The sequence below is a fragment of the Vanacampus margaritifer genome, chromosome 2 (assembly GCF_051991255.1).
Source record: "Vanacampus margaritifer isolate UIUO_Vmar chromosome 2, RoL_Vmar_1.0, whole genome shotgun sequence".
Taxonomy (NCBI): Eukaryota; Metazoa; Chordata; class Actinopteri; order Syngnathiformes; family Syngnathidae; genus Vanacampus; species Vanacampus margaritifer.
Genome location: NC_135433.1, coordinates 16,867,261 through 16,881,540, shown reverse-complemented (window position 1 = coordinate 16,881,540; position 14,280 = coordinate 16,867,261). Strand labels below are relative to the sequence as shown.

Sequence of the window (14,280 nt, the reverse complement as noted above, 5' to 3'; positions counted from 1 at the left end):
TGTGTGTGTTTGTGTGTGCTGTACTGTATTTAAAATGTTGTTCACATCACACTTTCAGAAGTCAAAAGTTTTGGACACCATTGTGAGGATAACAACTTATTTTTACAATACTAAGCATGTGTTCCAATACATATTCTGCTTCCTTTCCCTTCAGAAGTTCACACCAGAGAGGATTCCGGTAAAATGGAGCGCATTTATGGCGCGGGTTTGCGAAGCGGGTGACTCAAAAAGTGGCCACCTTCCCCATGCAAATGTTCACTTAGTTAGGATTTAACTCATTCACTGCCATTGGCGGCTATAGACGTCAAAAATTCATTTGAACTATTTCTATTAGTTTCAACTTTTTTTTCCCAATTTTGTTAAGAGTATGAAAACCTAGATTTTTTTATTGTACATTTTGAACAGATATAAAACTTGCCACTTAATAAACTCGCAAATTTACGTGTTTTTTCTCACTTTTAATTTGCAAATTTGCCACTTTATAAAGTGGCAAATGTATGATTTTTTTTCCCGCAAATTTGCCACTTTATAAAATGTCAAATTTGGGAGTTTTTTCACGAAAAATACGGTATAATGAATTTTTACGTCTATAGCTGTCAATGGCAGTGAATGAGTTAAATAAATAAAATAAAAAACGCAAAAAAAACGTTAAACAAATCTGACTATCAAATGCTTGAGGGCAAACCACTGCAGCTGACATGACATCTTTTTGTTTGCATTGAAAAGGTGGTCACTTGGTGGAGGAGAGGAGACACAATTGGTCACGCTCAAAGAAAATTATGCTTTTATTTGCACTAAGGAAGATGACAGAGTATTAGGGCCACACTGATTACAAGGACAAATACAGCAGTCATAATGCTGTAACAATTATGTTGAGAAAAGGTGAGTTTTACAGGATAAAAGTTGCAATTTAATGAAAAAAAAAATGTATGAGAAGAGAATTTTAGCATGTGAATTTCAGACTTTATAGCTGTAGCCTCATAAAACCGTCTTCATTCTCATATTACATTATTGGGGGGCTTTTCTTGAAAATGTTGTCTTTACTCTCATAACTCTCGGACTTTCTCCCGTAGTATTATTATGTTTTTCTCTTTAGTGTGTCCCTATTACTCTTAAGTAGAGAATAACAAAATTAAACAGTGTAATCAAATAGTCAGAGTGACTTTGGTTCAGCTCACTATTGTATATGACACAAAAATATTACTGGTAAAAGTATTTTCAATATGTTTCAAATGAAGGACAAATGAGTATTAGGGCCACACTGAAAATAAACAAAAAGTATACGACTAGATTAGAGTTGTAACTTTATGAGAATGAGAGCAAGGCAGTTTTATTTCTATTGCATATTTCATACTCAAGGCTACTTCATGTCTTTTACACAAGCAAAGACACAACACTTATCAAATATCAACACAACAGTTAACGACATTCAGAAGCAAAGCAGAGAAAACTAAAGTAAAATTACTAAAAGAACATACAGTACAGGCCAAAAGTTTGGACACCTTCTCATTCAGTACATGCTTTATTTACATGACTATGTACATTGTAGATTCTCACTGAAGGCATCAAAACTATGACAACTAAACAAAAACATTTGGAGTTATGTACTTAACAAAAAATGTGAAAATAATCAAATAAATACATAAATAAATAGCCACCCTTTTCGCTGATTACTTTTTTGCACATTCCTGGCATTCTCTCGATTGAGCTTCAAAAGGTAGTCACCTGGAAGGGTTTTCCAATAGCTTTTAAGGAGTTCCCAGAGTAAGAATGTCAAGAGTATGCAAAAAAGTAACCGGAGCAAAAGATGGCTATTTTGAAGAAGCTAGTATATAAAACACGTTTTCAGTTATTTCACCCTTTTTTTTGGGTGTTAAATACATAACTCCACATCAGTTCACACATACTTTTGATACCTTCAGTGAGAATCTCCAAAGTAACCAGTCATGAGAATAAAGTAACTGCATTGAATAAGAAAGTGTGTCCAAACTTTTGTCCTGTACTGTACATTAAAAAATATTAACAGAAAACTTTCTTTAAAAAAAAACAAACATTTAAGTGTAAAGAAATAAGAGTAGTTACCTAAAATAATCAAAAAGAAAAACATGATTTAAAAATGTTAGGAAGACCCTAATCAAAAGTTTTTAGCCTTAGCATGCATAAGCTTCTCTTTGGTCTGCTTGGATTATGCAGTCCTTCAGTCTGGATATGTTTTTCAACTGGTAAAAGGCTGTTTTAGTGATGGATTTGATATGGTTGTTGAAAGTCTGAGTCTATCAGCACCCCAAAATTTTCAACTTGGTCAAGACACTGACTCAACGTGTTTTCCAACACTGACAACAATCCTCTCTCCTTTATTACCGAAAATAATGACCTCCGTTTTGTTTTCATTTAGCTGAAGGAAATTTTGGTTCATTCAGTTGTTAATTTGCTCTAGAGAGTGACACAATACGTTAGTTGAACTGTCATTTGGGGACATTGATAAATACAGTTGTGTGTCATCTGTATAACCATGATAGTCAGCATTGGCGTTCTGAAGCATTTGACCCAAAGGTAACAGATACAGACTGAACAACAGGGGTCCAAGGACTGACCCTTGAAGGACCCCACATAATTTCTAATGGTCACAAAGTAACTCCAAGTAGGACCTGAACCATTTTATAAAGTAAAATATTAACACAAAAAAGTTGTATATTTCAATTGTAATTTTACAAGAACATTGCCTTCGTTGTTCTTACTTACATTTAAACTTCTTTTTTTTTTTTAAATCTCAAATTTCCTTTTTTTCCCTTCGAAAAGATACAGCTTCGTTGTTATAATATTATACTATGACTTCTAATCTAGAAAATAAACAAATGCATTCTTGTAATATTATAACTTAAGTTAAGGAAATATATGACTTTGTTTTTAGTGTGACCCTAACACTCCCTCGTATAGAGTGACCAACTGTGACTCGAATCAAGATTGGTTTTGGAAAGTGAGCTAAACGCAAATGCGAGCCTTGGTGTTTTTTCCTGAGGTGGGGTGTGTGTTTCTTTCTGTAAGTTCCGCAGCGTTGAAGTCGACTTCCTGTGACCTTTTCACAGCCCGCGGTCACTGAGGACTTCACTCACCTCCCTCCGGAGCAGCGCAGGAAGAGGCTGCACGAGAAACTGGAGGAAACCAGCCGAAAGTTGCAGAAGGAAATAGATCAGAGGTTTGTGTTTGTGCTCATTCATCTCCATTAGAGCCTCTGTGGTGGTGTAGTATTCACCTAGTAGTGACACAATGGCGCGTGTGAGTGGAACTCCTAAAATTCTGTCTCTCTTTCTCTCTGTCTGGGTGTCAGCGAGGCCCTGGGGAAGATGAAGGGTGTTTATGAGAAAAATCCTGAACTGGGAGACGCCGCCAGCCTCGTACCCCAAATCAATCAGACGAATCTGAATATAGAACGTCTCAGGGTGGAGCAAAACAAGTATGAGGTAATTCTAGCTTCAGGGCTCTTATTTATTTTGCCCTATAATAGGTAGACCGGCCGCACTCTGAATTATTAATTTGAACATGAAGTATTGTGAGCAGCCTACCGAGAGAGGCAATTAAGCCTTTTAGTTTGATGGGAGCAGGTACAAGGTATTACGATGTCTGAATTAAGTTCACCCACAGGAGTTTAGTAGCACTACACGGTCGTTCAGTGATAGTGGTTATGTTGCAAATCAACTTGTTAACCGCACTGCTTGTGCAACTTAACAAGTAAATACATAAATAAATAAGTAAAAGTCTGAATGTAACACTTGAACTGTGCAAGCAATCAAATGGCCTTGGAATGCGTTCGGTTTTGTTCATTAACTTGTTTTACAGTCAATTTGATTTTTTTAACTAACTTCAAAATATATAGTTGAATAAATAATAAATGGCTATTAAATCACAGGGGGCTTGATCATTTGACGCCACATCTTAAATAAATGCCTCCCTTTAACAACCCAGATGTGACAACTGTTAAGCTGACAGACGAATAAAATATAGATTAATGCATAGTGTGACCCAAAAAAAAGCTGTCTTAAAGACATAGTCAATTGCATGTTTTAAGATGTCATCACTAAGTTTAATATTTTCCTTTCATTTTTTTTAAGGTGAAGGCAAAAAATACAAGTGCACTAGCTGCCAATCTTGTTCTTGTATGAATGAAGCCCATTTAATTTCTTATGCCCAACACATGCAGTTATCTAAAATGTTCACATTTCAAAAATGTTGTGGCACATCCTGTATATTGTCACTGTCCGCTTAAAAATGTCAAAATGTTTTTTTTTGTTTTTTTTTGGTAAACTGTATTTTTTCTTTGTTTTTGATTTAAAGAAAATAAAAAAATCTGGCTATACTTGTTTTACTGGACAGCAATGTAGAGTATATAATAATTTGTGGAAAATCCTAAATAGCTAGCCTATTACTATCATAAATTATGGGCATTTGCACAAATAAACGAAGCGGTTACTGTTTATATTCTAAGTCCACCAAACTTGTTCATTTTAATATGATGATTGAGAATCAATATGTGTCATACTATTTGAGCTGCCCAAATGCACAGACATGGGTTCAACACTATTTCAATGTGTAATCTGGGTGACAGACGTGGCTGGCTGAGGCGGGAGGTCGAGGAGACACGCCACGATACAAATCTCACTCCTTCAACAACAACGACACTCACGAACCGCTAAGGTGATTCGCATATTTCTCACAACAGTCGTTGACCCATTGCGATTTCCTACACACCTGCGTGTATGTTGTTTTCTCCAGCCCGGATGGAGCTCATTCCGATGGAGGCACGCCCGACACCTCTTCCCATGCTATCTACGCCGAGTTTGATGATGACTTTGAGGATGAGGAACTGGCGGCTCCCATTGGGAATTGCACCGCCCTATATAACTTTCCTGGTATGTCACTTGCACTGGGTTTTGCTCACAGTGTCATATAAAGCAGTGTTTTCCAACTTTTATTGAGACGAGGCACACATTTTACGTTTGTAAAATCTCATGCCATACAACTAAACAAAGGTGGGGGAAAAAGGTAAATGTTCTATAGAAAGGATAATCTGATATTCTCGTGTGGTGTAAAAAGGGTTTAACATATGGCAAGGCCTGCTATCCATAACTCAAGGCAAAAACAAGCAGAGCACGACTGATAAGCCGATTCTGATATTTTGCAGAATAAAATTCTGATAACCAATACATTAAAAACAAAATATCAGGAATTCAAAACCATTTTTTTTTTTATCTCTTAATGAACATTTTACTGTTCTGCAATACTTTATCCTTTAATATTTGTTTAACTTTTTAACAGATAATTTTTTTTTTGGCGCGGCGGGATTTTTCAACGTCGTATGTTTTAATGTATTAATCTAAAAAAGAAAACATTGGCAAAAAAAAAAAAGTGGCAAATTTTGTCGGTTTAAAGAGCCGATTACATTTGTGATAACAAGCCTCCTGATTTGCTCGATAGCACTCAGGGCCCTATTTTCCTAGTCAGGTGCCCGTGTGCTTGGCGTGAAAACAGGTGCAACTTCATTGAAAGTCTAGTTTGCCATTTTTGGGACCGATTTTGCTCTTTACCGGGTGTTCCGGCAGACTGAGCTGCTGCACCCCCTAATTTGGTCACGGAAAATAGACCGCCCGGCATTAAAACAGGCACACCTTTATTTTCTTGCTGGGACAAATCTAGTTTAGTGCGTTTGTGAATTTGGTAGACGCGCTGCACTTCACTGAGTTTTCTGGTAGACCGTGCTGCATCTGGCAATTTGGTCATTAAAAAGTAGACTCGATTTTAGACTCGCTAAAACCATGTCTAAGTGGTGACGCAGGTGGTGAAATGCGATTTAGGTGGATTTAATTGAGGCAGGCGTTGTCACACGGATGCATGATCATGTGTTCAAGATGGTCTCCAATTGCCTTGTCACATGACACAGGACTACACCATCCACAAGTGAAGATCTTGTGGTTCTTTTAACTGTAAATGCATTTTGTGTGCGTTGATCTCCTGCATGGAATCCATCGAGTCCGTTCGAATTCATGTAGATCCCGCGCACGCACCATTCTCTGCTTAATTTAAATATATTAGTGAGGGTTGCCGCTTAATAAATAACCCCCTTGACACAAATACTTCAAAAAAATGTTGGTGAGCTAAACGGCATTGCACTTGGAGGCAATATTTGTAAAGGTTGTGGCCATGTTGCAGGCGCCAGCGAAGGCACCATCGCCATGCAGGAAGGGGAAGTGCTGGCCGTGGTGGAGGAAGACAAAGGCGACGGTTGGACACGCGTCCGTAGGAGCAACGGGGACGAAGGCTACATCCCAACATCTTACGTCTCCATCTCGCTCCATAAATGACACACGCAGGAGAGAACAACAAGAGAGGGTTAAAAAACAAACAAAAAACAGTTACACAGTTCATCCCTATGGGAGCCGTCATGAAGACGCTACAGCGCTTATGGGCGGGACCAGAAGCGCATCCAGGAAGTAGGGGATAGGGTTGACTAATGCAAGTGTAGTCCCAAATTAGCAATAGTGCACGGTGCTAACGTGTTCCACATGGTTTGCTCTTCTTGTAATCCCACTTAGGAAAAACACGCAGTGATATTTTCTATTGAGTTCTCGCCGTCGCGGTACAAGAACACAGTGACGCATTGGCTTCGGCAGTAAAACAAGCAAAGTCGAATATTGGACATTTATTGTGTGAGAACAAAGTGACAGTGTGTGTTTTCATTTGCTGCTTGACGGCAGACAATCACAGACAGACAGATGGTCATCGTCCAACCTAAAGCAAAGACGTAGTGGTTCTCTTTGCTGTGTTTTCTACTACATGTAATTTATTGCAAATGTTTATGTACTTTTTTTTTTTTTTTAATGTTCCGCTTTGAATTTAGTCTTCTTCCCCTCCTTAATAAACTTGCACACACACAGCGGGCAATGTAGTCACAAAAGGGAGCAGATGAATGCACATGAGTTGACAAGTAGTGACTATTGTATTTATGTAGGATACACTTTAGACACAACCACTATTGTCTTATTTAACCTATCAAATTAAGATTTTTACAGTGTGATAGAGAAGTAAAAGACGCTAATTATTCTTAGTGCGTTGCTCTTAATTGTCTTCATACATTCAAAAGTTTTTTTTTTTTTTTTTTTTTTAAAGCTATGTGTCGGAGGAAGCAATTGTCTTTGGTGCCTTTCAGGTAAGAATTATCAACGTTTTTATGTGTGTCTGTATATTCAACCATTTTTGCATTAAAGACATTCTCTTGGTTCAGAACTAAATAAATCTGGAGCACGTTTTCAAGTTCAATGTGTCGTTCATATTCTTACATTGTAATTATGTTGTCACATTAATATATTTTAAAGGGCTATATTTGTTTTATAATATTGTATAATAGTTGATCTATAGTTACTTCAGAGCTCAGTATTTTTTTGTAGTGTATGCTGTGCTGTATGAAAATAATTGATCCAAATTTATAGTGGAGAAAGTCTGAAAGTAGTCTGAAAGCTCAACGGTAATCACTTGAGCCTCACTAGATGGCACTGTTGTATCGTTCCACCATAAGGCATCCTGTGTTGATCTGTCATCTCTTTTTGCATGATTGGCTTTTCATACAAGCAATGCATTTGCATACCTCATTAGGTTGCACTGCCTTTGAAAAATAATTAAGATTAGAATGTTTTAGGCGTGCTGCTGGAGTTCACATTAGCAGCCAAAAGAATGAATAGACTAGTATGACAAGACTATTTGAATGCAAGGCCTGGTGTTGCTTTAAAGGCGATATAGGCTCCTCGGGGGGCTTCCAATGTCTACCTTTAGGCTATGATGTGACATGTTGCCACCTGGGAACAGTTCCACCTCTATGATTCAGTTTAAAAACAAGAAACGTGTTGACAAAGAGCGAGGAATATGCCAACCTGCCAACGGAGGGCTATGACATTTTCCTGGGAAATGAGTCTCTTCACATTAAGGGGTCAATGTCGTTATGAAATGCCGTTAGTGTCCTCAGAATCACTCAGCCATCATGAAAATGTAGCAGAATAATGAATATTATCACAAGCCACCACTGCCCAAGCATTTGCACACATACCAGTAAAATGAGTCTTAGTTATTGTTTTGATATCGTGGAGGAGGAAGTGGGCTTGAGTAGAGACGTCCACATACAGTTTAGTAATGATTTGTTTTTTAACACGTGTGACGTCACGTGAATGCCATTTGGTTAGATACGTCTTGAGTAAGCCTGATTTGAAAAATGAATCGCTGTAACAAACTGCAACAGTGTCAGGCTGTCAACATCAAAGGTTAGTGTGCAGATTTGTTTTTGTCTATTCTGAAGCTGCCCATCGTTTTATTCATTTCTTCCTCCATGGCTCGAAGACCTTTGAAAAGGGATCTGCTGGCTGTCACGAGCCACCCGGGCGCTAGCTGCCAGCGGACCGCGAGTGAAAACTTAGTTGCCTGATAAGCAGCGAGCCGCTAAAGCTTTTATTAATTTATGCAATTGTAATGACTTAATTATTTTGTATGCATTAAATTAGCTAATAAAATTTATTTTGATGGTGTTGTGTTGATGCTTGTGCGCAGTAGTATATGATGGAATTTAATGGCTTTGAGTCAGCTGTGAGTCCGCCCAACAGTGACGATGTGTCGCGTGTCATTGCTGAATATTTATTAACTCTGTGATTTTCTAAGTACCAGTAAATAAAACTGCATAATAAACTGGAGCTGCCCAATACACATCGCATACAACTTTGCACAATTGCAAGCACCAGACCTAATGATGGCGGCCTCCGCAAGATAAAGACGCTTATTTAAAATCTAGCAAATATTTGACATCTTGGATTTAGTTGCCCTATAAGTACATTTAAACGGTTGCAATTTTATTATTATTTTTTACATACTTCGTAAAGGAGATGAATCAGTAGTACGGTCTACTTAACTCATTCACTGCCATTCACGCATATAGACGTCAAAAATTAATTTTACCGTATTTTTCTCGAAAAAACTCGCAAATTTGACATTTTATAAAGTGCGAATTTAAAGTGGGGAAAAAACTCATACATTTGCGAGTTTATAAAGTGGAAAATTTGCCGCTTTATAAAGTGAGAAAAAAACGTTAAGTGGCAAGTTTTATATCTGTTCTAAATGGACAATAAAAAAATTCTAGGTTTTCATACTACATAAAAAAATGTTAAACTAATAGAAATAGTTCAAATGAATTTTTGACGTCTATAGCCGTCAATGGCAGTGAATGAGTTAAAGAGGAAGTCAACCCAAAAGTTTTCTTTACAATAATATGTTTTATGTGCCCCTACTAGTCCAAACACAACATTCTATCTAAAATTGTGGATCAAAACCAACCGTTTTCATCCATCTGAAAGGGGGAGGCCATTTTGTCTCTTGCTGTCAACTAAAAATTATATAACAGTTACTCTGGGGTCATGTAAGGGTTTTCAGAGTTTTGGTCATGTGACATTTGCAAGATGGGTCGTGATTGGTCAACTGTGATGTCATTTTCAGTCAAAAGCAAATGGCAAAATGGCTTCCCTGTGGATGGATAAAATTGGGCGGATTTTTGCTGCTTCATTCTTATTCCACAAATGCAAAATTAACCAGAATACCGTGCTTAGACGAGTGGGGCTGCAAAGAGCATATTGATATCAAGAATTTTTTGGGGGTTGACTTCCCATTTAAGTACAGAGTGTAAGTACTTTTTCCACTTCTGGACAAACAATGATTCACACGCAGATTCACAGCAATTGATGATGTAGAGTCTTCAGTGATCATGCATAGTTGTGGGATGTGTAAAGAAGCCAGATTACCAAACCCGGAACCTCTTGAATGTGAGAGACAGGCAAAACTGTGGTGGTGCTCCATCAGGTGCAGCGCGACAGAACGAGGATGTCTTACCAGGGGTGGCAACCATAAAACAGAATGTGGAAATCATTGCAAAGTAATAAAGGAATAGTAGGTGTTCTGTCAGATCAGCATACCTGTAGCCTCACCCTAAACTCAGCCTAACAGAAAGAAACACACCTTAATGTCAATTAGCATTTATTGACAGAGATGAAGGAGCCCTGCAGAGGTACAAACATAAGATGGCTATAAACTCACATAGAACAGATAGACAACATTAAGAATGACTACACAACTAATAATAATATATGAAACATGTAGACTTACTTACATGAATAATGTCAGCAGCTTGATATAAACTTGAGAGTAGCACTTTGGCAACAAAATGTCCTGTAGGGAACATAACAAAATGGAGAACTGCTCAGCGAGACAGTGCTAAAAAACCTCTAGTGGCCAGAGGAAACCTCTACATCCGCCCCAGTCTGGAGGCCTATGGATGCATAGGTAGACGGACTCAGCCTCAAAGGAGCATCAGCGGCGTGATTACTCTTGCCAGGCAGGTGCACAATGTCGAAGCGCCATGGAAGGGTGCGTTAAGTCTGAACAGGCGAGAGTTAGTTATTTCATCCAGCGTACCATCGCCAAAGATCTTCACCAGAGGCTTATGGTCGGTAACCACAACGAGGTTGTCAAGTGAAATACTTCGTTTGCTCAAGGCCCCAGGCCACAGCAAGAGCCTCATCCTCAATGGCAACATAGCGTTGTTCCGCTGAAGACAGGAAACGAGAACCAGCCAGGGTGATCCTCTAACCCCCTGAGCAACAATCAGGTACACCAGAGACGCAATTGCAATCCTGTTGAAGCAGGAAGTAACCAATACCACGCCTGGACCAGTCAGGGCAAAGGCAAGTGAGTTTCTGCATGTCGTAAATCTCCACACCCTCACGGATGGCTCCAATAATGGACAGCTTGGACGCCTGGAAGGCTTCCTCCAGTTCAGAAGACCATGAGAACTTACAGCGGGGGCTGAGGAATTGCTTGAATGGTGCCATTGTGGCACATAACTGCGCATAGTTGGCCACTTGGTTGACAAGGCCGAACCAGCTCCTAAAATCTGTCTAGGCACCGAGGAGGGAAAGTCTCTAATTGCATCCAAGTACTTGGGGAGTGGTTCGATGGAGGCGTCAAAGACTCTGAAGCCAGCAAAATCAACGCTTCTTTCCGCACATTTGGAACTTATCTGCATTCAACACAATCCCAGACCAACGGACATGTGCGAGAAAGTCAATGGTCCACCACCAGTGCTGTTCGAGGTCAGTGTTGTAGTGGATAGTGTCGTCCACACAGCGCTCCTTGCGCTCGAAGTCAGAGAGGACAGCCTCAAAACAACAGTTGTATCCATCCCCCGATGACAGAAAACCTTGTGGTGCCCTCTTGTAACGCCAGGGACACACTGTGGTAGCCATAGCCATTCCAGTCACTGTCTTCCAGGTGTCTTTGGGGATGCGACGTGCAAGGTGGAATGGGGATTCAGTGGCGAAGGTTTCACATTGGCAGAACTTATTGAGAGTCCACCGTCTTCTGGGGGGAACCATCATGCTTCCAAGTGACAACCATACCATGGCACCAAGTCACCGGTTCGCCGTAAGGCACATGCTCACCAACACCAAGGATTTTGTCCTGTAGGAGGTCATCGTAGACCCGTTGCTGCCAGTGCAGGGGTGTGGTGGCGGCGGTGTGGCATGATTTAGACGTGGCTGCCAGGTCCAAGTGTATCTCAATGGGTGGCCCATCCATACAAGGCAATGGTCGATGAGGGCAGGTGGTTAAAATAGATGAGGCATATCTCTCGAGAAGCCAGGCCTTCATCCGACCATTATTTTGCGGTGTGCAAGGGAATGGCAGCTCCGTGGGGCGTGGTCGAGCGGCCGTTTGCTGGGGACACGAGCATTGCCTGTCACGGGGACCATACAGACCTTTACAGCCACCATTAATGGACCGCATAGCATTGAAAGGCGGGGGCGCTACTTGTGCATCAGGAGCGTCAGGAACCTGAGCGCCACTGGTTCCTACCCCTGGTCAACCAACGGGAAGCCAATAGGTAAGAGTCCAAGGTTAAGCACTGAATCAAAGGAGAGGTACATGGCACGGAGGGAGTTGCTTGCATACAGGATACTGCCGCCACACCACAACCGGGGACTGTCAACAGCTTGGCAAATAATACTCCTACAAGGTTAATGGGGGAGCGGTTGGCAGCAGACAGTGTCTAGGTCGTCGCGGGAGAATCCCCAGGCAAACTCCTCTAGAGATCAAAGGTCCGATTGTGCGCCAGTGTCTCTGATGGCGGATACATTTGCTGCTTTGACTGAGCCCTGGTCCCTGTTGCCGCTTTCCTGTCCAACTGGCCTGTCGATTGAGATGGCGACAGACACGCAGTCCTGTAGCTTGGCGCGTCTCCATTCGCCCTTAGAAGATGTGGTGCTCGAGTCTGATGGGTGTGGGTTTGTGGATATCACTGTGTGTCATAGAAGCACGGTGCCGGACCCTGTGATGTCACCCGGGTTCAGCTCTGGATTAAATTAAGGAAACCATAGAGATTGGATCCGACTCCTTGGCGGCCTGATGACCCCCCGTCATCAGTGGCTACTGTCGCCTCTTGCGTCGACGGGCCCTATTGCATGCAATGCAGATCTGGTGGAGCTTGGTGATCCACCCCCAAGGCCCTTCCGTGAAAATCTTAAATAGGCCTTTACAGTCAGGGCATGTTGCTTGTCTGGTTTTGTTCGCTGGGGGCGGGGCGGCGTCCATAAGTGGATCTCTCTTTTGGCTCCGAAATGACGACATCGCTGACAGGGTGGGTGATGGGAGAGCATCACGAGCCATTTCTTTGCTTTCAACTAGTGCAATCACATCATTTACCGGCTTACGCAGGACATCAGGTATACCCAGTGTAGCACGGCGTATGTCCGAGTCATAGATGCCATTGATCAAAACATCAAAGATGATGTGGTCAGTAAAGATTACACCCTCCCACTCACATGCTGCAGCGTAGGCGCATGTCTCCGCTTTTCCCCGCACTCTGGCAGCTCGGAACATTTCATCGCGTTCCTGGCGCAACTAAAACAGCTTGGTGCGTAGTACACAAGTGGCCACTGGGATGACAGCAAGCAAAGCGGCAATAAGATCTGGCAAGGGCCTGGAAGCAGCATCAGGATTGGCTTTCAACAGGCTGTCACCTAAGTTGGGCCCAGCGCACTGAAACAGTTGGAAAGGGGCCTGGGTATCTCCTATGCCTGAGCCAGTGCAGAAGACATCCCAGCGACGGGTGAACACGTTCCATTCCTCTATGGATACACCAATGTCTACTGTGGGTCGGGTAAGTTTCAGGCCTTGAAAGCTGATGCCTGGACAGGCGGGTTCTGGTGCACAAAGCCATGATTTGCCAATAGAGCGCAGCCAGAGACACATCATTCATCGACGACCACGGTTCCTTCATGAAGAAACACACTCCTTAATGTCAATTAGCATTTATTGACAGAGATGAAGGAGCCCTGCAGAGGTACAAACATATGATGGCTAGAAACTCACATAGAACATATAGACAACATCAAAAATGACTACCCAACTAATTATAATATATGAAACATGTAGACTTACGTGAATAACGTCCTGTAGGCAACATCACAAAATGGAGAACTGCTCCATAGACTAGAAATCGAATCCCCCCAGTGACCTCTAGTGGCCGGAGGAAACCTCTACATAACACCCAACCTGTTCTTACTGCGCATGACTTGTTTCCTACAGCGCATGCACAGAAGTGCAAGATATGCTACTTTGACGGACGGGTATGCTGTTTTGTCGAGACACCAGGACTTTTTGACTATGTGACATGCTAACCACTAGGCTGTGCTACACTTTATCATCATCATCATCAAAACGACCTTTTTTTTTTTTTTAGTAAAAGGCAGTAAGTCCTCTGAGATTTACCCCAAAAATGGAACAAATTCTAAATTGAAAGACTTTTTTGTTTAAAAAAAACAAAACAAAAATATTTTTGGAGTGAATAAATCTGAAAGAGAGATTCAAGTTTCCCTGCTTGTGAGTGATCACTATACTTTCAGTATCCAGCAGATAATGATTGTGATTCGATTGGGAGCGCTCCACCGGGTCAGAACATTCAATGCGCACAAAGACTCGAGGAAGAGAGAAGAAAAAGGGCAACGGCGTATGCCACCTTTTATCCATCACTAAAATGCATTACAAATGATTAGCGTGTCATTCAATATGAAGGGGGCGTACGCATCTGCGATTAGGAACGTACATCAAGAATGATTACAAGAGCAACTAGGCTGCCTCAACCATAGAATAGAAATAATAAGATTGTATTGTGCAGATCTGCATTAATCCTCATTCTGTAAAAAT

At 41.1% G+C, this 14,280-nt stretch overlaps 1 protein-coding gene across 4 annotated transcripts in view; it reads left to right on the top strand.

Moving 5' to 3' along the window:
• The window catches only part of trip10a (thyroid hormone receptor interactor 10a), a 28,507-nt gene extending 21,196 nt beyond the window's left edge, over positions 1-7,311 (top strand). For 2 of the 4 annotated variants that reach the window (XM_077557529.1, XM_077557531.1), the window contains 6 exons: positions 155-178; positions 3,087-3,196; positions 3,329-3,461; positions 4,604-4,692; positions 4,771-4,907; positions 6,205-7,311. In XM_077557529.1, the coding sequence (XP_077413655.1) occupies positions 155-178; positions 3,087-3,196; positions 3,329-3,461; positions 4,604-4,692; positions 4,771-4,907; positions 6,205-6,356 (645 nt within the window). In that variant the 3' untranslated portion in view covers positions 6,357-7,311. The remainder of the gene's footprint in view (positions 1-154; positions 179-3,086; positions 3,197-3,328; positions 3,462-4,603; positions 4,693-4,770; positions 4,908-6,204) is intronic. The other 2 variants (XM_077557532.1, XM_077557530.1) reach the window with 1 other exon arrangement.
• The last annotated feature ends 6,969 nt before the right edge of the window (positions 7,312-14,280 follow it).